We start from the raw sequence: 24,817 nt of genomic DNA on the forward strand, positions 1-24,817 counted from the left end.
CATGTCTATCTCATGTCACCTCGGGTATCCTTTAAGAATTTAGGTATGCAAATGGTAGGAAGTAACTGTCAAAGGTAACTAGTTACAGCCTGGCACACAACAGCTTCTGAGTGCAGAAAATAAAAAAAGGTTAATGTTTCATAAATTGTGGCTCTGGAATATTAAAAGGCTGTCATTTAGCTGAGACGATAAATCATTTTTTTTTTTTAGCTATTTTCTAAAGAAAAAGTCATATTTAGGGGCAGGAGGGTAGATTGTTTTTCTCATCAGTTTATTTTCAGTCCAGGTTAGCTTTAACTTATGCTTATTTACCGGTATGTTGATTCTGTCACTGTGAAAAACAAGAAAGAAAGGGGACATTTACGTAAGATTTGTAACACCTCTAGATAGAATGGCTGCAATGCGTAAGTGAGAGTGGCTTACACTAAGGAAGGCCAAAATGGAGCACTGGATCTCAGTCTCAAAACATTAACTGGCCCCTGACCATAAAGCACAACTGTGGTGGCCATACCACCAGGACTGAAGCCAAACATACAATCCTACTTTTTGACTACCACCAAAACTGGTCTTTAGTGATGGTCAATGAGATGCAAATAATTTCAGCTTGCATGCAAACTGTATGCATTCTGGAATCAAGCCAAATGAACTTCCTGTCTGTTTGGAATGGCCCAGTTGCAAGCTCCACAAAACCTGCATTAAATCTGCATGCAAGCTGAATTATATTCATCTTGAAGAATTCTACTGGTCAGTTTATGAGATATAAAGTCAGAGGTTCCATCTCGCATGTTAGCCTTATTTACAGCAATGCTATTATCCAGAACATTATTTCAAGAGGAGCCGGCTAACAGTACATGACATGAATGCAAGAGCATTGTCCTACTTTCCTGCTCCTTTCTTCAGACAAAATCATCCCAGTGTCAAACTTATGCTGTATTTTTGCAAGAAAAAAAATAAAAACAACCACCCTTTACTCTATGCCAAAAATAGCCATCTCCATCTGAGACATGGGAACAATAAACAATCAGGAGGCAGCAGAAATGAAAGTGAGCTTTTAAAACATTACCTTGGCAACAGTTTTGCCTTCACAAATATTGGAGCCATCTTTCACTCCATTTACAGAATCTCTCCGCTGTGAGCATGGCTTCTTTTTACGTGGTCTGCCTTTAAGGTTCGGGGCTGAAAAAGAGAAGCAGCAAACCATCAGCATCTGTGATCTTTATTATTGCATTAAATGAGTTCTGCATTAACGTCAACAATTTGGAGAGCTGGCTGCATGCGTTCATCTGCGTTTCTTGTTGCAAGCGCCCACTGACTTAACTCAAAAACAATCATGCTAGAATCTACAAATACCGGTCACGGTGTAAAAATCAAGACCATTAGACAACTAGAATAAACAAAAGTACTACATGAAGTCTGCCAAAAATATAGTCATTTATATATATTGCTTTGTAAATGGTAGCCTGGTAATGTTGACAAAAGTTTTCAATTTCACTCTCCAGTTAGCCCATTACAAAGCCAAGGAAGAGTGCTATGAATTTTTTTGCTGATGTCTCCAGTAGAGATGGCTCAAACCTCTGATTTTCGGTTCGCGAACCTTGAACTCAAACTTCCGAAAAGGTTTGTGAACCTGCAAACTTTTCGAACCGTAATAGACTTCAATGGGCAAACAACTTTCAAAAATTCAAACATTAATTCTGGCCACAAAAGTGATGGAAAAGATGTTTCAAGGGGTCTAACACCTGGAGGGGGGCATGGCGGAGTGCGATACATGCCAAAAGTCCCGGGGACAATACGGATTTGAAGCACAGCAGGGTTATAATCCCTAAGGCAGAAACCACATTGCATTGCTAAATTGGAGGCCTAAAGTGCTTGAAAACATCTTGCGTATGTATACATGGATCAGCAGTTAGTGTAAGTAGTGTACTGCTTAACACTGACAGACCGAACTCACTGTGTAACGCACTGCAAACAGCTGTTTGTGTAGTGATGGCCGTGCTGGACTGGTGCGCACGATGGTGAGAGTGCAGGCCATGGTGGTTTTCAAGCCCATATGGTCAGGCTGAGGTAGCTCAATGACAGAACAACAGTGACTGTCCAGTTGATCGAATTTGGTCTGTCCACAATGAAGCAAGTACCTTATTATCTTGGGCATGCCCCCCCCCAACACACTCATAGAGGTCATTGCTTCATTGTGATACGCCAGCCCCTTCACCGTGGCAAGGTAACAGTCACGAAGGGGAATTCACACATGTAGATGCCTTTTGTTTTGTTGTTGCAGCCGCAGTGCAGCCAAAAAAAATAGGCATGTACACGCACCAGAAAATGTATTATTAGGTTTGGTAGCAGGCCATAAAAATTCAGGAATCCACCTGGAGTCCTGGACCCTGTTGGTGGTGGCGTAGAAGGCAGTCAAGCAGCCTGCAGGCAGAGATGCTGTGTGGGGACTGACTTAGTCTTGGGGCAGGCAGTCACACGGCATGCAGGCAGAGATGCTGTGTGTGAGGACTGACTTAGTCTTCGGGCAGGCAGTAGCCCTCCAGGATCCATGCCTCATTCAATTTGATAAAGGTGAGGTACTGAACACTTTTTTGACCTGATTGCTGGTGGTATAATACAATGTGCAGTTACACATGTGCAGTGAAAAGGTATGCACTGACTGCTGCTATAATACAATTGTGCAGTCACACAGGTGCAAGGAAAAGGTATGCACTGACTGGTGGTGATATTGTATAATACAAAGTGCAGTCACACAGAGGCAGTGAAAGGTATGCACTGAATGTGCTGGGCCTGGCACATTACAGCAATTAGCAAGGGCCAGCTGCGACAGACAGGGCTGTAAATGCAGTGTAAGTGACACACACACACACACACACAGAACATTAGCTCTCAAAAGAGCTGTTTTGGGGTGCTTTTCATCAACAAATATCAGCAAGGAGCAAGCTAACAGACCTAACTATCGCTCTCCATATCTCTCCAATGTCTCTCCCTACTCTCACTAATACAGCAGCACACAGAGTGAGAACATGGCCGCCGCCTTTTATAAGGGAAGGGGGGGGGCTCCAGGAGGGAGTGTAGCCCGATTGGCTGCCATGTGTCTGCTGACTGCGATGTAGAGGGTCAAAGTTTAACCCAATGATGTAGTATAGGGGCGGGTTGAACTCGCTAAGTGTTTGCAGCTCACCGCGAACTCAAACCAGCTAAGTTCGTGCGAACAAGTTCTCCGGCGAACCGTTCGAGCCATCTCTAGTCTCCAGAGCATAAAAAAATGTGCTACAACAAAAAAAGAGGCAACCAAAAATAGAATGATTAAAATCAGAAAAACAAAACAAAACACGTTCACTTATCCCCTGGAATGAGTTACAAGGGGGCATTAGCAAAAAAAAATTGTTTATTTGGTACAAAAACAAGCCGGAAGGAGGAAGTGCGCAGTAGTGTTAGGTGTCCCTCCATGTTCCACTGTCAGCACATTGTGTGTATGGGTCATTACCCCCTTTTCAGCATCCTTCACTTCATTGTGTATTTTCATATACTGGAACAGTGGTCTTTTTCATATATATGTATATATCATATAAAGTGTTATCATGTATCATTTGTTTACCATACTGGAGACTCCGTTTCTAATACTTTGTGTACTTTAACACTATTTTGGCTCATGGATACAGAGAGTGCCCCCCTGTACTTGACTTTTAGTGTTTTAACTGTTTTTAATCATGTTTGATATGGAAATAAAAGTTATATTGATTACTACTATATATTATAAAGTGGTGCGGTTTTGCGCAGATTTCCTTTTCTAGTCAGGTGCGTACACACGTCTGATTTTATGCCCAATTGTCGTTCAAACAAAAAGTCGCCCAGACTCCTTCTGCACACAGACGACTAAACATTTGAAATGCTAATTAAAGCTAATTTGAATGTCGTTTGACTGGTCAATGGACTTGATAGAACAATGGACCAGATCAAAAGACTGATCAAACAACTTTGTACACATGTACAGACCTCACTGTCATTTGAACGACAGTTAGTACACGGATCCGCCGATCGGATTAGTCAAAACTGCTGCTATCAGTCTAACAATCGAACGCACACACGTCCAACTGTCATTCAAATTACCGGTTTCAATGACAAGTCGTTCAGAAATATCAGACGTGTGTACGTACCTTTACCACCCATGTTAAGCACTTTCAGGACTGTCCATCCTGGGCATCACCTTCCCTCAAATATATAGAGGAGACTTTGTAACAGTTTTTATCACAGGTTCTGGGCTTCCAGATAGTCTTGCTCACGGTATGGTCACCACTTAGGTTAAATGATACTTTCAGGTCACAGGCTCACTGAGACCTCAGATTAACCATCCAAAGAAAGTGACTCATGAGATGAGCAAGACAGTCAGAAACTACTCACTATGACCACATTCACACTTTGTAAAAAGCATAGAAAAATGTGTAAGCGCATTTTCATGCACGGATTTTCTTTTTTTTTATCTGCATTTCAGTGCAATTTTATGTACATAAGTTATGTACATAAATCTGCAATGACTGTGTTCATACATTTTATTAGGACAGGTCTAGTGAAGCCTCCCCCACCCAAGGAAAAAAATATAAATCCATCTAAAATAATTTTCTATTGAATTATGTGATTGATCTATGTAAAGTGCTGCATGGTGCTAACATGGCAGTAATACAAAATAACCACATGATACAGCACAGAGGCGTAGGGGTTAGCGCTCTCGCCTTGCAGCGCTAGGTCCCCGGTTCGAATCCCAGACAAGTCAACATCTGCATGGAGTTTTGTATGTTCTCCCTGTGTCTGCATAGGTTTCCTCCGGGCACTCCGGTTTCCTCCCACGTCCCAAAAACATACAGATAAGTTAATTGGCTTCCCCCTATATTGGCCCTAGACTACCATACATACATTACACGATACATACATAGACCTATGACTATGGTAGGGCCTAGATTGGGAGCCCCTCTGAGCGACAGTTAGTGACAAGACAATATACTCTCTACAGCGCTGCGTAATATGTTGGCACTACATAAATACTTAAATACAAATCATAATAACATAATAAATAATGGGTCCTGGGATGGCTAAATAAATAACGGTTTTGCCTGTGCAGGGCTGTGCAAGTGAATCTGGGCTAGTACATGATTTGCTTGAAGATTCTATTTTCTCCCTAGGTTTATGTGGGTTTGCTCGAGGCACTCTGTTTTCTTCTCACATCTTAAAAAATATGCCGATAGGTTAACTGGCTTCTTTAAAATAGTGGTGATATTAGACTGCAGGTCCCTTAGAGGACGTGTCAGTAACATGAAGTGTTCCGTGCGCTCTGTAAAACTCTGACACTATAACTAATGAATAAAAATAATCATCATCCAATTCCTGTTTCTCAGCTACGGGCTACAAGAATTTCAGAAGCTCCAAATTTTTGTAGCGGAATCATACAGGATTTTACATTTTTTGTTGAACATTTAAGTGACACTGAAGCGAAAACAAAAATTATGAGATAAGGATTTGCATGTGTAGTTCAGATTAATTAATAGAACATTAGTACCAAAGAAGTCTTAGTTTTATTTTCAGTTATATAGCTTATTTTACAACTGGGGATGCTCACCGCGTTCTGCGGAATTCATTTTTCCACGATTCCGGGCGGAATTTGGTGATTCCGTTCCGTCGCATCGGAACAGAATTGCCATAGCGCTATAGCGGAAATTCCGCGGAACGATGCATAATTCCGGCGGAATGCGGAATTTTGTAAGCCAATCACCAGGAAGCCCCTAGAAGAAGTTTAAAGTGGAAACAACAGGATTTCTTCATGAAAATAGGAATTTCTGCACCAATCAGAGGCTTACAAAAACCACCCAAACGGATTTCAGCACCAATTACAGTGTTATCAAAAACTAATCAATCCTATGTTAGCAACCAGCTCCCTAGCTATCTCACCTATCCCAACAATTTTGTATAGGTCCCAAAACTTACGCGACACCTCCTGCGGCGCCAAAAATACCACCATGGGACCACCGCCAGGTCCCATAGCTTATGAGACACCTCCTGCGGCGCAAAAATGACTGCCATGGGACCACCACTAGGTCCCATGGCTTAAGCGACACCTTCTGTGGCGCCAAAATGACCGCCATGTGACCACCGCTAGGTCCCATGGCTTAAGCGACACCTCCTGTGGCGCCAAAATGACCACCATGGGACCACCGCTAGGTCCCATGGTGTAAGCGACACCTCCTGCGGTGCCAAAACGACCGGCATGGGACCACCGCTAGGCCCCATGGCTTAAGCGACACCTCCTGCTGCAAGAAAAAAAAAATGACCGGGGGAACAGCCACTAGGTCCCATGGGCTACCATTTAGCATAAACAAGGTTTCATTTGCGATTACTTTAATTCGCAAAATTCTGTGGAAATATAATGGTGACGGAATTTAGCGCTGGCGGAATTCCGCAATTCCGATGGAACGGAATTTGCTCATTCTGATCATCCCTATTTTATAACATTGCATCAAACATTGCTAGCAAACAGAGCAGAGCTAATAAACCTATGAACTTCCCTGCAGTAAAATCTTATCTGAAGCTGTCTTTCTTCTTTGATATATAAGTGCTTCAGAAAATAGCACTGCTCTCTAACTTAATCAGAGAGCTCAGAGAAGCTATTTTGCATAGATAACAAGTGAAGTTTCTTAACTCTTCCTGTACTGGAAACAATATGAGACTCATATCTTTGTTACTAACATTCTATTTCTTAGCTGTACTACACATACAATTCATTATTTCATAAGTTTATTTTCACTTCAGATTCCCTTTAAAAGTCTGGGTGAGGTGCATAGATTGAAGTCCTTTAGTCCATCAGCTCTTCAGTGCTGGTACTTTTGTGCTTATTGAACATGCAGTGGAGAGTGTATAAATACATTAGGTAAAAATCTGTCATAAATGATTGCTCCTGTGAACAGATTACTAATAATGGCCTTGCTGGCTCTCGGCCAAAGATCACAACTGGAGCTGCAAGGATCTGAACAGAAATTTCATTTCGAGTACAAGGAGTTTATAATATAAATTGCACTGACTCAGAGCTGACATTTACATGTCTGACTAATCATTTACTAGAAACACATTGACTTTGTTGAACTGAAGTTGCACTATGAGTTTCTTGCGTTAAACATTTCTCCAGTTACATTTCCCTGCACATGATTTACATTACAGAAAACACGTACGGTAAATTAAGTCACCTTTTAATAAAACCAGGTAAAGCTGAGTCAGGCATACTTACCTTTGTTTTAGAATACCCTGACCACATCCTTTAGACTGTAAGCTTCTGGGCAGGGCCCTCCCCCCTAGTATTTCCAGCTTGATTATGCAATTTAACTGACACACCTCTTGTGGACTAGAACAGAGACACTGAACTAATGTTATCAAAGACATTTGTATGATCTTGCGAGTTCCTTGTATGTCCTACCTTGTATGTTAACCTAGTTCTCTATTGTGCAGCACTGCGTAATATGTTGGCACTTTATAAATACAATCTTGAAGCAAAGCCACTCTGCTTCACCACTAATCAGTGATCAATGCTGTAGCATTAAGCCTGGTACACACTTTCAATTATGATTGGCTAATCACTGAACAATTTTACCACCTCCAAGTGCAATGAGATTTCAGATGGATTTACCTTTACAATCTGCTCATAGTATTCAATATCTGTTGACCCAAATACAACATGGAGATGGTAAAATGTATCAGTAATTGGCCATTCATAATTCAAAGTGCATAGCAGGCATAAGGCAGGTGGTGTATGCCTAGAGATGATGTAGACAGAAAACTAACCAATCAGCAGAATGCTACACAATCCAGATTTCAAATTTTAAAAACTTTTACTATCAGGCTGCTTACACACCAAGACGTTACAGGCGCACGTTAGTGCGCCTGTAACGCTCCCCCAACGCACAGCAATGTAACACAAGTGGGCTGTTCACACAGCCCACGTTGCGTTACATGTAATGCTGCACGTTCGGTGCAAAGTGCAGCATGCTACGGCGTTGGAGCGGCTATAGCCGCGTTAGACTGTTTGCACATGCGCAGTGGGGGGCGGAGAGGAGGCGGGGAGAGCCAGCTACAGTAGCCGCGCACATGGCTACTTAATATTCACTGCACTGGCGGCAGCTGATTGGCCGGCGGGACCACGTGATGCGGAGTGTCTCGCTCCGCATCACGTGGTCCCGCTGGCCAATCAGCGCCACTCTGGGAGACATTATAGGAATCGAGCCGCCGAACGCGGCTCACTCTACCGTCGGCTTTTGCAGCACCATACGTTGTGTTAGGTGCACGTTATGCGACCTTAACGTGACACCTAACACAACGTCTTGGTGTGCAAGAAGCCTCAAAGGAAAAGTTTTAACTTTTACTACCTGCTATAAAAGTACATTTGTGTAAAACTTACAGTGGCTCAACCGCAGTATTTGGCAATGTTGGCATATTACTTAACTAATGTGGGTGGTCACCCGCTTTATTGCCGATTCGTAAAACGTGGGCTTCTCAAGATGCTGCATATTTGCATAAGAAAGGAAGGGGAGACCTAGTAAAATCACTGCAAAGAAAAGTGGTAGTAAGGCTTTAAACTATGCAGATTAGCACCAGTGGGTCTCAGAAGAACCTTGACTAAAATCCACCAATGGAACAGACTACTGGAAAATTCTCCTCCCCTCATTTTGTAATAACTAGTATGGATGCTATTTTATGACATGACTAGGTAAAGGCATGAATGGGGTCAGGGTAGGAGGGAGGAGTGGGGGGTGCTTGAAAAGGAGACCTATGACTAGACTTCCGCACCAAGGAGTCCAGCTAAAGTAGGTAACATCCTGGAAGTCAGGAGAACCGAATCAGAGACAATAGGGGAGAACGTCTGCATTTTATTCAAATCTGCTGAATCGGGATAGCACCATTTATTGGCTAACTTACTGACACAGGATATAAAACTGCAGTGTATCCTGAGGGCAAGATTGTTCTTTCTGTAGTACAGATGCTAACAGCCACAGGTAATGTAATATTTTTTGTCTGCAGCTCAATTTTAATTAAAGATGGATCAATACGAAGAGTAAGGTTATGTGCCTTGGGCTCTAAACCATGGATACCATGCTGGACATGGGAGACAGTCTGCAAGAACCACTAGACAATTGACTAGATCAAGGAAAACACTATACACAGTGGCGTAGCAATAGGGGTTGCAGAGGTAGCGACCGCATCGGGGCCCTTGGGCCAGAGGGGCCTCATGAGGCCTACCCTCATCCACAGAATTAGCTCTCTATTGGTCCTATGCTGGTAATACACACTTCTATAGGTGCTTTTATTAGTAGAAATCTGTTCCCCATCCCCTCCTTGCACTTCTGACACTGTGGCAGGTTTTGGTGGGCCGTATCAATTGTTATGTATGTAGTGCTTGAGGGGCCCCAATGTAAACCTTGCATCGGGGCCCATATCTCCTTAGCTACGCCACTGACTATACAAATAAACAGTACTCAAAAGTAATTCATGTATTTAATTTAGAAGTAGGTCATCTCTGGAACTACATTTGACATATCAGTAGCATAGCTGCAATTTATGGGGCGCTACAGCAAAATTTTGATGCCCCCCCCCCCCCCACAATGTTTACATCCCTTCTCTTGCCTCCCCTTGGTGCCCTTCATGGCCTTGGGGCCCATCTCACAAGGGCCATAAATCAAGTGTGGCCATCATGATCTTCACAGCCATAACAAGTGTAGCCACAAAACACCTGATCTGAAGTATAGTGTATCGGAGAAAGGGAAGGTTAGTGGTTGGGGTCCCAAAACAGCGATCGCAGGTGCTGCTCCCCTCTAGTTTGCTTCATATGTATGTGGTACTGATTGTTGAAAAAAAGAAAACAACTCTCCTTTTTGTGAATAGTTTAGTTTTGACTCTTATCTAACTTATCTGCTAGTAGGCAAGCGTAGTATGCAAAACTTACCTAAAACAGCAAAAACAAAGTCACCAATGACCGATGCAAATAAATATTGACCGGTATATGCCAATACATTATCTCCAGCTGATTTCAATGAGTACAATTCAACTGCAGACAACTGATAACTATTTTTACACCATTAGCATTGCTTTGGCCACTTTTTGCCACACGTAACAAAAACTACCTCCTTGTGCTTTACTGTTTTATTTTGTTAAATGTTTGCTCTAGTTGTGTCCACAAGAGACTTCACTTGCTTGTGTGCATCTACGTCGACTACAGCTTCAGGCACAACAAGAACAATATGTCATTTTAGCAAATTAATGATAAACTAAATTCTACAAAATAATGAATGCTGTACCATGTAGGCAATGTTTAACGGCCACTAATCACACTAGGGTAAATGCCGTACCATCTATTCACACAACGTAAAACCAGGACCAGCTTTATAGGATGCTGAATATAGCAAGGATGTTAATTATAAACGGTTTGGTAGAATATAACATATAAAGGCATCTTGAAGCTCCCATTACTACAATGTGGAACAGTTCAGTTTAGCGATTGACAAAATGTGTAATTACAGACGCATGCTTGGAATGCAGATCTATAATCTGTGTCTATGGCTACCAAGCTTTATTAAAAAAATATTCTGTAGACACAGTTGCATTCCAGAGATATATTCTCTATGGCAATCCTCATGTAAACATTTCCTATTAGGCACAATATGTGTCTTGCAGGTTTGTGGGTGCATAAGGGAATACCCTGGTTAATCAATACGAGTTACAAAATTCCTTGGCCTACTTTGAAGCATAATTACAATGGTCTTTTTAACATTGCACAGCAAGGATGTATGTAACATTTTCCTGAATTTGCCATTTATTGTCCCCAAGGAAGACGATACAGGTAGACCAGTAAATAATAAGCACAGTTGCTGCTTGAATGGATCAGCCTTAATTAGATTAACCCAACTTCTACTGCCTCCGAATGCCAACTAGTAGTGATGATAGTAATCCGCTAATTAGGATAAGGCAAAATTGCATGCACATTTTTGCAATTATGGCCATACAGAATTACGATTTGGAATTCTAATTGATTTGGTGTAATCCATTCATAATTTTGCACAATTTTTGCTTCATTTAATGCTGGTGGTTAATAGCAAAGCCCCCATACATTCTGTCATCACCAAAATTGCTATGTATGTTAAGACGCTGTACATAGATGGAGAGGCATGCAGAAAACACGCAATACACAGAGGCTACAAGGCCATATGGGGATCGGCAATCTTCAAAGGCTGCCAGCGGGAGACGGAGGAAGACCGGACCTGCAGTGAGAGACAGGTGACTTGCAGAGGTTGAAAGGTAAGTGAAGTGAAACAGCCCCAGGTAAGAAAAAAAATATATTTTTTTAATCACGCCTAGTGAGTCCTTTAACACCCCTGGTGCTCTTTTGATTGCGCCAGGCTGGCTGCGCAGCACTATTTAGTTTAATTTTTTGTTAAATCATGTAGCTAGCCTAGCGCTAGCTACATGCTAGCCGCTGAGCAGCGGCATCCCCCCGCTCCTTCCGATCGCCTCCTGCGATCAGAGCAAACAGGAAATCCCGTTCAGAACAGGATTTCCTGTTTGGCTTCCCCGTTGCCATGGCGACGATCGTGACATCAGAGGGAATCCCGATCCACCCCTCAGCACTGCCTGTCACTGATTGGCCAGGCTGTGCAGGGGCCTCGGGGGGGGGGGGGGGGGGGGGGGGGGAGCGTCCTGTTACGCGTCGGGTAGTGGCGGATCGGCGGCGAGAGATAGTGATAGCGTCCAACACGCAGCTAGCAAAGTGCTAGCTGCGTGTTTAAAAAAAAAAAATTTGTGAAAATCGGCCCAGCAGGGCTGGAGAAATCCACCGCGGCGGTAATGGACTAGCTGAGCTCGTCATTACCGCCAATGTGGTTAAAGAGAAACTTTACTGAATGTAACTCAATGACTTGTAAAATTGCTTATATTTTACAATAATCATTTATACTTTAATTAGTCAGGGTTTGTCCATTGTAAAATTTTTCCTCACCCTGATTTACATTCTTAAATTTATCACAGGTGGCAACATCTTTGCTGCTGGAAAGAAGCATCACTGTGGAATTTAGCTGTGCGTTCCAAAGTGAGCAGAAATGACACCTGGTCTCCCAGAATGCACTGGGAGTAGAAGGCTGCATAACTAAATCGCCTAGGCTAAACATCGCTGGGAGGGTGGGGTCATATACCAATGTACAGCAAGCATATAGGAAGTATTTCTGCTGCTGAAACCAGGATAATATAAAATCGGGTAGTCTAAATAACTATTACATTCTATTATATGTCGCTGTGGTGCCTTTTTAAACAGAGCCAATGATGACAGTCGTTTATGTGTGTAAGCCTGTGGAAATTATATCATTCCCTGCAAATGTATATACAACGTCTAACATACTTAACATTTCATTTCATCTAGTTAATATTTAAGCCTCTGAGCTAAATATAATGCTAATAATAAAAGGCGAGATTATAATTGGTACTTAATCCATATGGTAACAATTACTATAATGTAAAGTTAATTGCTTCATTATGCTCCTGTCCAAACATATTGGTCTGTTTCTCACACGGCCCTATTTGCTAGATAGTCATCAACACTACAGTCAGCTGTGACTATCACAACACTTTGAGATGATTGTGCGCTCCTCTATGACGTCGGCCAACTAAGCAGCCAACAGCACTGGCCTTGCTTGTGCAGAGCGCAAACAACTGACTTAACAGTGACATGATTCAGAATGTAATACATTAATTACATGCAAATTGCCTCTGTTGTGCCTAAATACCACTGGGACACTCGCTAATTACTTAACACAGGCAGCCATACCCAAAAAAATAAAAACTTATTTATTCTATACATCCCATTTATTATTTTGTCTAATTGTTTAGGCTGCAGATTAGGCTCGGTAATACTGAAGAATGATATTGGATGAGTTTCATCTTCTTATGATACACTGGCAACAATCTAAGCAGTGAATTACTTCTCTTGAAAAAAACATTTTGTGACTTTTCTTGGATACAGAACATGGTGCCCTATTTTTAAAACAAGGCTTCAGACCAGCAACGTTCAGTGAGTAAAACATCTGTGTTCATCACCTTTATAAACATGCAGATAATTTCATGGCCATTACTGAGGAGAATGGAAATATTATCCACGTGCCCAACATCAGCATTAGATGTAGCAGTTACTTAGAACATGGAAAAGTAGTCTGTAAGGTGCCTTAATTTAGATCAGTCAATAAGATCTCACCTGTCATCATCTTAGATTACACCTAACAATAAATGAACAGGGAAACTGGCAATGAGGACATGAACTAGAAACTTTTTTTGTGTAAGGGTCCTTTTCCACTTGCAAGCGCAATCGCAAATGCGTTTGCAAAAGCTTCTTTTTCCACTTGCTGCGATTGTGACGTGAACCATCGGGAGTGAAACAAGATTGCACCAATAATCGTGCAGCCCCATGATAGCGAGTCAAAAAATCGAAATGTGCTAATGGAAAAGTGCACCGCTATTTACCTAAAAAGCCCGGTGCACTCATGATCGGCAAAACGCAGGCTAGTGGAAAATGGCCCCAAGACAAGTTAGCAGAGAATTCACATACAACTATCAGCCAAAACTCAAGAATAGTTATTTTCTATACAAATGTAAGGGACCAAGAATAAAAATGTTTTATAGAAGATTTGTAATTCAATCCAACACTAGTGTGAATGTGTGTGAAACAAAACAAAACAAAAAAAATAATCCATACATACACACACAAATGTGATCAGTGATTCGTGATGCAAGGTTCACTTCCTCAGGGGAAATCGGGGACAGGATAGTCTATAGTCTTCACAGTGGTAGGATATGTTGCTACAAAAGTTCATACGAAGTTAATTCTTAAAATACAGTACTCCAGACTCAATTATGGTAGAGATAGGATTTGATGAGTTTACAAAGTGACCTTCTGAACCAAAACCAACTACATACAGACATTACATTCTCAGAAACCTAACCATTTTTTCAATTGGTAGCTAGGGGTCAGTGTAAGCTGATGCAAGTTGTCAATTCAGTACCATAGTCATAGTGTAGTAAGTACCAACCAATAGGATAAGCGCTTATTAGTGCAAACACTTCAAGATTGTACCACGTGCATCCACTTCCTTAACTGACTGTATACCGTTATCAGTAAATGGCACATAAACATACAGATAAAGAACATTTTAACAGAACAGCCAAAACAAATATATATTATATACGTACACAAACAGGTTGTTTCAGATTGAATATTGACGAGGAATGTTATAGCACATGTGGATGATAGGTCATGAAACAAAGATCTATCTATCTATCTATCTATCTATCTATCTATCTATCTATCTATCTATCTATCTATCTATCTATCTATCTATCACACAAGTGATCAGTCCGAGCACTCCAGAGCAGCAACATGTGCTAGCAAAGCTTTCCACTTATTTAACTCCAGAAAGAAAAATCTGATTATCGTCCATCAGCTGTCTACGCAATCACATTACACGGTGAGAAATCTACAAGCCACCATGGCAAACTGAATGACAAATCAATCATCAGCCAGTGAAGAAGAATGACATATTGACTTAAAGGATTTACAATATTCTCCCAGTAGATGCTATTTAGACCCCCACTCTACCCCCCACTAGCACAAAAAAAAAGGTTAAAAAAAAAATCGAAATAACAGAAGCTGTCACAACTGTATCTGCATGAGATCTATCATCTTGCCTTACTGTTTTCACTTGAAATTTGTCACACAGAGAACTGGCAAAGCTCTTGACATGTTACATTTACATTTTAATCAGTCTGCAAATACTCTGCAATTTGGCATTCACTTAAGGAGGGGGGGGGGGGGGGAGCGATGAGATGCTTTATCGTCCCTATGTATGAATTAACAGCATCAGGCTAGAATGTAAAGGAGGTTACACATGTCTAAGCAACCTGTATGAAAACACAAGCAGCAACACAATCGTAAAGACACCCAGGCAGCTCTGCTTGAAGTTTACCCTGTGTCAGTCACGTTACTATCAGACATAAAGCATGCAAATTCAAAGGGGGGGAGAGATAAAGTAGAATTTACCCATTCCAGGCGAACAGCATCTGTCTCTCTTATATCACTTCTCATGAATGCTACACTGCATTTGACTGGCCATTAAATCCCTGAAGTCTCGACTTGGTGGTGATGTGAGCTTAACACAAAATGAACACTTTGAGTAGCTGCTGTGAGCTTACAACTCCCCTCCCCCTTAGCTACAGTACATTACTCGTATAAACACAGATTACATTAGTGGCTTAGGAGTGGGATGTATTTAGCTGGCTGCCAGTTGGGGCTGCACTACACCGCTGTTTAAATGTAGGTTATGACTTTTCTCTTTCATTCTTTTTTTTCACTGCATTGTTGGCTTGGACTTTTTCACAGTCCCCTGAGCCGGATACATTCAACAAGTAGCATCAAAAGAAACGCAGAAAAACACAGACAAATCGGAACAAAAACGATTCAATCCTTTTATGATGCCTGCCTTTAAATGAAAGCTGCTATGCTGTATATTAGAAGCAAAGGGAAGAAATGACAAACTCTGCCAAATAGTTCTATGCAGAGACTTTTGAACATGTTGTTGGGGTCAGGTTAACGAGGTCTTATTTTCCCTTGATGTAGGCTGCATACACACGTAAGATAAAGGTTTTTGGAAAACAAAACTATCAACCACCGATCTGCTGATAATCCTGTGACCACACACACCTTACAATTTCTTAAATTTCTTTTCAATTCAAGGATTTTGATCAATGTTTCTGATTGATGGTGGTACATTGTTCAGCTTTTTAAAAGTTACACACAGGTGTTCAGTTCTTCCCCCAATCATGAAAAAAAAAATAAAAAACTCTGAGAAAATTACCTGGGAGTATACTGTATGCTGTATTAAGTAATTAATCTACCCTACACCATTCAATCGTTATGAAAACTGATCAGAAAAATCTACCATTCCCACTCGACATCTTAAAAAAAAAGAAAAAAAAAAAAAGAAGGGGAATCTGATTGGATTTCTTGCTCGAAAAAAAGAAAAAAAAAAGACAAGACCCAACTTAGATTTTTCGGGAAAGCTGGTCGTTTTTATCGAATTGCCATAAAATCGAACCGTTTTATTGTATCGTGTGTGGCCAACGTTATAAAGTAGTTTATACCTCTAAAGATTGAGAGATAAATATCTTTGGTGCGTACCTTTCAAATCCATCCCTGCTGATATGGTCTGCCAATGATTGTTAAAGGAGGTGTGTACTAGATCTTACAGATCGTATTGGTGAACAAGCACAGGCATGGAGGAATTGGAATTTTCTCAACTGGCTGTGCACGCATGCACATTCCAGGGTAATATCTGTGGTCTTTGGTTTAAAAGACAATAATAACGTGCGTGTGTACGCCATCCTTTGAGAATTTTTGAGTATGCAAATCTAGCAATTTTCTAATTGTAGCTTCAAAACTGTACTTGTGACAGCAGTAACCAAACTTTGGACCAACGAATACTGATAACAACCCGCATTAAAATTAGAATTTTGGGGATGCCCAAAAGTGGACAGAGCTAAAAACATCCAATCAAAAGTTACTTACATTTCCAATCGCTGCCACAAGAAAAGTGTGGAAGCTACATTCATCAAACTTGGACCATCTATTTTTGATGGCAACCCTTTTGGGCATACCCAAAAGTGGGTGGTGCTAAAAACAGCCAGTCAATCCCTTCCACTACAGCTATTCAGCTACATTCACTAAACTTGGACCAACTATTCTTGATATCAACCCGAATAATGGCAGGGTCCTCAAACTTGTGATCTGTGCTGCAATCACATCATCTTGTGTTTCATAGTTGTTTGGCCCGGTGTGTAGATGATAGCTAATAAAGTTAGAGAGCCTGCTGTTCAGAGTACAAGGAAGAAGGCACAGGCTGAATCTCTAAAAAGCAGCCTATAACAGACAGTCTGTGGTGAAGGAAGTGGCTTTTGCAGATGTTTTACAAATGATGTACTTGACATCAGCTAAAAAAGGAGCTACTATGCAGACCGAAACAGGATATGTAGGTTTTAAACAATCCTAAGTATGGTCTGTTATAACCTAGCCCTGGGAAAACTTGTTCTGCCTAGATCTTGAAATTCTTTAGTTAGAAGTTCCTGCTATCTATTTTTGTATGTCCTTTTAGTTTTACAGAAGAAAAAAATAAATATATTTGTAGGCTGCAGCCATTCAAGGACATTAAAAAAAAAAAAAATCAAAGGTATTTTCGGCATGTGTATTTTTGGGTTTGATAACGTATCTGTTACTATGAAAACCTAGATCAGACTTTGCTATCATTAAAAAAATGTTATAGCAACAGAAGCAAAGGATAAACAACAACAATTACTGAGACAACCCCTATCACTCCTCCCTCTTTCAAATGTTAAACTCCTTACTCAGCAAACTGTGACGTTCAGCACTGAGCTTAACAAGAAGGGACAAAAACCTCAATTTTTGCTACATGGACATTTTTCATTAAATATTTTCTGACTTGTCCACACTTAAAAAGCCCTCATGGAACAGTTTAAACGTACAGTGCATCATACATCAAAGTAACCTGAGGGACAGTTCCGATTGTTGGACAACTAAACACTTAATTCTACTAACCTATCTCTCCTAGTTCCCAATCCACTCATTTTAGTTTGTTGAAACTGAATATCAAGGAAGGGGGGCAGAGAACCTGAATTTCAGGACAGAATGTGGCTCGCCTGTTGGGTTCAGAAAAATCTAAAGGATGAAAGGTTTCACTATGGGAATTTATTGTAAGGGAAGGTCTATTGGGCAAATTGGGCGACAGGAAACTTCCTATGTACCTCCCAACTTTCTGAGATGAGAAGAGGGACACTTAAGCCTGATCATATTTTGGCAAAAGACACTCCCCTTCCACACCTTCTGTCACACCCCAACATTTCCAGTCACGCCCCACCATACCTCCAATCACACAATCACCAAACCATTAGTCAGGCACGCCATGAAGAGTTTGTGAGCAAGACGTTTTTATTTTCAAACCACACTTTTCTCCCCCCCCCCCCCCCCCCCAATAATCCAGCTTCCTTTATATTAGCATTAAAAAATAAACAGTAAGAGACCAGACAAATATTAGCACAATGTAATCACTTTTTACTGAGTGAATCTTTAAAAAAAAAAGGAATCCTACAGATCTGTACAGCATTCAAAAAACATGCACATTGATGAAATAATAAGGGCAGCGGGAGTTACTTCCAAAAGAGGGACTTCTCCTTCAAAAAGACGGCGGTGAGCTACGAAGCCACACATCATTTACCAGGAAATTTATTTCAACTCTGCTATGAAATCCTAAGTATAGTTTGTGTCAAAAAAATTATCAAAAACATCACTTTTCATTATCCAACATCTTTGGGCTCTTGTACACTGAACTGAACCCACTACATTACATTGCAATGGACAATATCACTATGCAATGATATTCCTAGGGAACATTTACATTGGGGGTGGTGGGGCAGGACCCATGGGAGTAACGCACAGCGTATTGTGCATTTACCAGACAACATGCGCATTTACAGTGGCAGTGAAGCATACTTTCATTGTACTGTATGCTTCACTGTATAGTCACACCATGTCTAATGCGCAGTGCAACTTTTCGGCACTGTTGCGTTGCGCTGGACAGTGTGGAAGGACCTTTTAGTCGGTGGGACTGCTGATAGGTTCTCTTCCACCTGGCAAGACTTTCAGCAGTTATTTCACTGCAGCTGTAGCAGCCAGCAGCTGTGTGCATAGAAGTAATGGCTATTAAAAGTCTTGAATTGTGGAAGAAACCAAGTTGCCAGATGGGGATCCATGTCGCTGTTAACCTGCCTGATTTTGGTATTAGTAAATGGCACATAAACCCTCCCCCCCCCCCCCCCCCAAAAAAAAAAAGCAGCATTTCTCTACATTTTTTGTTTGACGCAATGGGCATAATTCACAAAGCTTTTTCTCCTGTTTTCCTTTGTTTTCACTTCAACTATGTCACATTCTTAAGCTCTTTAGGAGCAAAAATATTGTATAATTAAGGCAAGAAAAGTGATATTGAAATGAAGTTAATCACGAACAACTTACTTTGAGTGATTCTTTTGCTTGTAAATGTGCTGGTTATTTCTATCAATTAGGCGACTGATAAGTCATTTATGAGAAGTTTTGTGAATAGAGCCCATTGTATATCAAGGACTTTATTCAGCTATGATTAGAAGAAATCAGCAGCAGAATGGCAGAATGTGTAATAGTGGTCCTTTAACCCACAGCTATGAATAGACGTGAATTCAAGAAGATACCCTGAGCTCAGGCTGTGTTTCTTATAACAACAGAAGATCTGATCATAAGATAATATTAATGGAAGGAACCCTCATTTAGCACACATTTGAAAAGATTTCATCATGTGCATTTACCGTACCTGCTCTCGGTTCCTCAGCAGACCTTGTTAACATCCTTGAAATCTATATAGCCCCAGAGGGAATTTTCCTCTCTTAATGAAACCAAAGTTAAGATAAACCCATAAATCCCATTCATCTAGAAACTAGTGCCGATCATATCCCCTGAATACTCATGAGCAGAACTTTTGACTGATGCGCAAATTTTGTTTGGACCATAATGTGAATTTGAAAGAAGGGGGGCAAAATCAGAATTTTGCAGAGCTGAAGGAGTAGAGCCAAACAGAGCCGGCACCATACCGTTCAAAAATTGCTGATCAACTTTGACTACAGGTGGCCTGAGAGCCATACTGTAAATTTTGGCCTCTGATGGAATGGATACTGCCCTTAAAACAGCTGTCAGGCCGTACAATATCATGCATTGCAAAAACAAAAGAAAAATTGAGAGGCCACAATAGTGTAGTATTATAAAATGCAAATGGATGAAACAAATTTAATGTTAATGTACAAAAATGTGTTACCTCAAAGGCAACCAATGTATCTGCAAGTGGGGAGATTAGACCCGACCCCATTTGGTTTAAGAAGTAGCTCTCTGTAGGTCAGAATGTAAGGGGTAACACCCCTCTACCAGGGGTGGACAATTTGCAATTGTTAAAGGGAAAAACAAAAATGTATACAAAAATGTGTTACCTCAAAGGCAACCACTGTATCAGCAAGTGGGGAGATTAGACCTGACCCCATTTGGTTTAAGAAGTAGCTCTCTGTAGGTCAGAATGTAAGGGGTAACACCCCTCTACCAGGGGTGGACAATTTGCAATTGTTAAAGGGAAAAACAAAGGCGCTAGGAAGATTAAAATGTACTAAAAACTTTTAAAAATGGGAGGTAGTGGTGGAACTCCCCATTGAAGATTTGAATAGTCTATCAGGCAAAAAGTTTATTGTAAACTCCAAAAACATCACTGTTTTTGTAGTATTGCCAGACAAGACAAGTTGAGTCTTCAATGTGTAGGACCCACTACCTCCAATTTTTAACAGTTTTTAGCAGGGCTGTGGAGTCGGTCCAAAAATCCACCGACTCCGACTCCTCAGTTTAGGATTCCACCGACTCCGACTCCGACTCCACGATTCCGACTCCTCTAATTTGCATATTACAATTTTGTTGATTAAAAGTATGTAACATGAAATTCGTCTCTTGACTGCCAATGCTTAGGAATTTTACAAGACAACTGAAGTGAGAAGGATATGTAGACTACTATATTTATTCCCTTTAGACTAAAACTAGTCCTTGGTAAGAGTACTTGTAAAAGGTATAAACCGGAACAAAGAACATCTATCAGGCCCTAGGCAATGTAAGTGTGGGTACATGTAAGAGTGATGTGCAGGTACTCTGCAGGGGAATGAGGAGATTTTAAACAGACAACACCTCTGTGTTCAATGTGCACAGCATTCTCAGTGGATTCCCTGCAGCTCTGTGGGGAGTGCATATGTAGAGTATAGTACTACTGTGTAACAAAGTAAACCTGAGACAGATGAAATTAAAGTTTTATACATACCTGGGGCTTCCTCCAGCCACCTTCAGGATAATCAGTCCCTCGTTGTCCTCCTCCACCACCTGGATCTTCTGCTATGAGTCCAGGTACTTGAGCCAGTCAGGCGTAGTGCGCATGCACACACTCCACCGCCAGGAGCATACTACACCTGTGCAGCACTATTGCGCAGGTGCAGAATGTTCCTGGCTGTGGGAGCGGCATGCGGCCGGACAGCGCTGACTGGTTGAATTACCAGGACTCATAGCAGAAGATCCGGGTGGTGGAGAAGGACAGTGAGGGACTGATTAGCCTGAAGGGGGCTGGAGGAAGCCCCAGGTATGTATAAAACTTTACTTTTCATCCGTCTCAGTTACCCTTTAATTTGTAGTAACCAAACCAAATTTTAATAACATATCAAATGATTTGATTTCATCAGCAAAGAGAGTGCATACATTTGCATAAATCAGCATCAATGCAGAATTATTTCCATCTCGTTGACCATCTCTATTAGTGACACAGCTACACATCAGGCTTTATTCTTCCAGCATAGATGTTATTTAGTATATATAAGAGATTCCTGTGTACACATCATATATACAGTCACAATCAGATGTGTAGATCTGACCTTAAAAATACGGGGACTGCTTTATTGAAGCAGCACAAGTAACTCATTTTGATTGGTTTATTTCATTTTTGTGGACTAAGCACAGCTATTACTGTATATATACACATTATTTTTAATGACTATTATCTGATAAATAGAACATTTTATCATATTTTCTATTTTAATTACAGTTACAAATTCATTAGGAGTCCGAGTCGAAATCGGTGCATTTTTTCCCGACTCCGACTCCAGGCACCCAAAATTGCCCGACTCCACGACTCCGACTCCACGACTCCGACTCAGACTCCACAGCCCTGGTTTTTAGTACATTTTAATCTTCCTGGTGCTTCTGTTTTTTCTTTTATCAATATCATGCATTATTTGTCTTATCTGTGGATGAATTAAAGGTGATCAGTGATTTTTGAATGGCATGCCACAGAGGGCAGCACAGTGGCGTAGTGGTTAGCGCTCCAGCTTTGCAGCACTGGGTTGGGTCGAATCCCAGCCGGGTCAGCATCTGCAATGCGTTTGTATGTTCTCCCTGTGTTTGTGTGGGTTTCCTCTGGGCACTCAGGTTTCCTCCCACATCCCAAAACATACAGAACAAGTTAATTCGCTTCCCCCTAAAAATTGGCCCTAGACTATGATACACACTACACAAAACATAAATGGACATATAGGACTATGGTAGAAATTAGATCGTGAGATCCTCCGTGGGACAGTTAAGTGACAAGACAATATACGGTGTATGATGTTGGCACTATATAAATACTAAATAATGAGAATAAGGGTGCCCGACCCTTTTTGGCTCTACTCCTGGTGTTATATGGTCCTCATTAGCCGGAGGCGCATCCATACATTCATTTCTCACACATCTCTGACTGATCTAGCTCTAGCGCTGACTGAATCAGGAGCTGCCAGTTTGCCTGTTCATCAATTCCCAGCTTTAGAAACAGACTAGCCCTTGCAGAGTTGGGGTTCAGCCTCTGCAAGTTCTGGTTCCTGTTAAACCAGAATTTGCTTATCAATCAATTTTTTTGCTCATCACTAATGCAGTATAGTAAGTGATCTGGCTTGCAGCGAGTGCTGCACATACGCTCAGTTTACATGAAATACACAAGAAAAACTATTTGCATCTACATGATACAGAATGCTGGCGTCTTAACTGTGAAAACCTTATTAAGGCTGCAGTAATAATAAACAACTAATTGCGTTATGAGCTGCCTGTATTTTTAGTACCACAATTTCCCATTATGAAAGCGATCATTTAATAACAGCTTACGGCCATCACCAAATCAATCACCGGTGATAAGATTAGCCTTTCAGCCAAAGGTTAATATATTACTAGAGACATGTTACATTATGCCTCACTTTTAAGATATTACTATTATTATGGACGTTGTAATCGCTCTGTTCCCTGACCCAGTTTTCCCAACAACCTTTGCTCTCTAATGCAAATCTAATAAGGGACTGCAGCCAAACAAATGCAGCTCTATGATTACACAGAGGTCAGAGAGCACTTACTAGGAATTGGCTCTTGTGGGAAAAATCCTTTAGTGACCTTTATTTGCTTTCTGTAATTTGTTACATGAGTATGGCACTGTGTGCGTTGTATGAGGACAGAGAGTGAAATGATAGGATACTACTCCAACACTCGCCCAGATCACACTGTTTATATCAGTCTGACCACTCATTATGGTGTTTGTGGTCACTTAAAGAGAAACATTAACCAAGGATAGAATTAAATTCCACTAAGTAGCTGATGCCCCCTTTCCCACGAGGAATCTTTACCTTTTCTCAAATAGATCATCAGGGGGGTCTGTATATCTGATAGTGTGCTGAAACCCCTCCCAGAGTGTGATGTCATAACCATGGTCCTGACAGTTTGCGGTCTGTAAACCTCATTGCATTGTGGGACATAACTTATTTTTCCAGCAGCCAAGCTAGCAATATCTCCCTCTGTGCATAGAACTCTCAGTAACCAACATTCCGAACGGATCACCTGGCAGAAATAAACATGTCACCACCAGTGATGCATTTCAGAATGCAAATCAGAAAGAGGAAAGATTTTACAATGCGCAAACACTGACAAAATAATCTACAAAGGAGTATTGTAAAAAATTAAGCCATTTTATTCATTTTGTTATTTTCGCTATAGTTCTTTAAAGCGGACCCAAACCAAACATTTTTTTTTAAATTAAAAATATTTAGTTGCACCACTCTGACACATACAAAGATAAATAAACACTCCTTCAAACCTATGAGCATTTCAGTGCATGCTTTTCACCCTTCTCTTTTCATAACTAGAGTTATACTGGGGGCAGCCATTAGCAATTCCTCCATTGCCGGACACCATCTACTCCTCCAGTTTGCCGGATTTTTTCCCGGCAATTTGAAAGGAAGGGAGGGGTTCCTCCAATAAATGTAAAATAATTTTATATTTGTCATCATGCAGCTGAAAAAAGGCTGCTATTTATTATTTTAATTTAGAAAATAGATTTTATTTCTGAAATCTTGTATTTTTAATTTGGGGCCACTTTAAGTAGTCATTTTATAGGTGTAACCAGGGCCGGCCCGCTCATGAGGCGGGGTGAAACTTTTGCCTCAGGCGGCACATTTCTAGGGGCGGCATCTGCCCGTCGGTGGGTGCGGGGAGCCGGCCGCCGAGCTGGAGGGGTAGCGGGCAGGACGGGGGTATTGGGCCTAGCGGCGGGGAGGGGGGGTCTCTCCCTCGCCTGGGTCCCCCGATCTGCGCTCCCCTCCAGCCTTAAATAGATCAGAAGCAGCCACTACTCGTAAGAGGCACGGGCGGGGAGGACTCACCTCTTCCTCGCTCGATCCAGCGTGCACTCCACTGACGTCACTTCCTGCAACGCCACCCACTGTATTGTTATAATTTTTTTAAAATTTGCCTCAGGCGGCAAAAAGGCTAGGGCCGGCCCTGGGTATAACTATAGCAATTAGCAAACCATCAAAACTTCAATTTCAGGCTCCGGTTTTATCAATGGATTTGTTAGAAAATGCAGAAAAACTTTTAATAATCATAAATCATACAAATGGTACTTACTTTCTTTACTTTTTAATGATATTGCTTATTTCTGCAATTTAATATCTAGTTTCAGACTACTGTATACAAAATATATTATCCAACATGGCAACAGACTGGAAGATCCACACGACCCCTCTTAGATCTCCTTAATCAGGCCCACCCAGCCAGGACAGCCTATCATGA

At 41.2% G+C, this 24,817-nt stretch overlaps 1 protein-coding gene across 2 annotated transcripts in view; it reads right to left on the bottom strand.

Moving 5' to 3' along the window:
• The window catches only part of ARID5B (AT-rich interaction domain 5B), a 445,568-nt gene that overhangs the window by 114,871 nt on the left and 305,880 nt on the right, over window positions 1-24,817 (bottom strand). The window contains exons 1-2 of one of the 2 annotated variants that reach the window (XM_068255132.1): window positions 15,107-15,247; window positions 1,064-1,176 (exon numbers count right to left, since the gene is read on the bottom strand). In XM_068255132.1, the coding sequence (XP_068111233.1) occupies window positions 1,064-1,176; window positions 15,107-15,110 (117 nt within the window). In that variant the 5' untranslated portion in view covers window positions 15,111-15,247. Of the gene's footprint in view, window positions 1-1,063; window positions 1,177-15,106; window positions 15,248-24,817 lie in introns of those variants that run through there. The other variant, XM_068255131.1, reaches the window with a different exon arrangement.

Source organism: Hyperolius riggenbachi, chromosome 10 (assembly GCF_040937935.1).
Source record: "Hyperolius riggenbachi isolate aHypRig1 chromosome 10, aHypRig1.pri, whole genome shotgun sequence".
Classification (NCBI taxonomy): Eukaryota; Metazoa; Chordata; class Amphibia; order Anura; family Hyperoliidae; genus Hyperolius; species Hyperolius riggenbachi.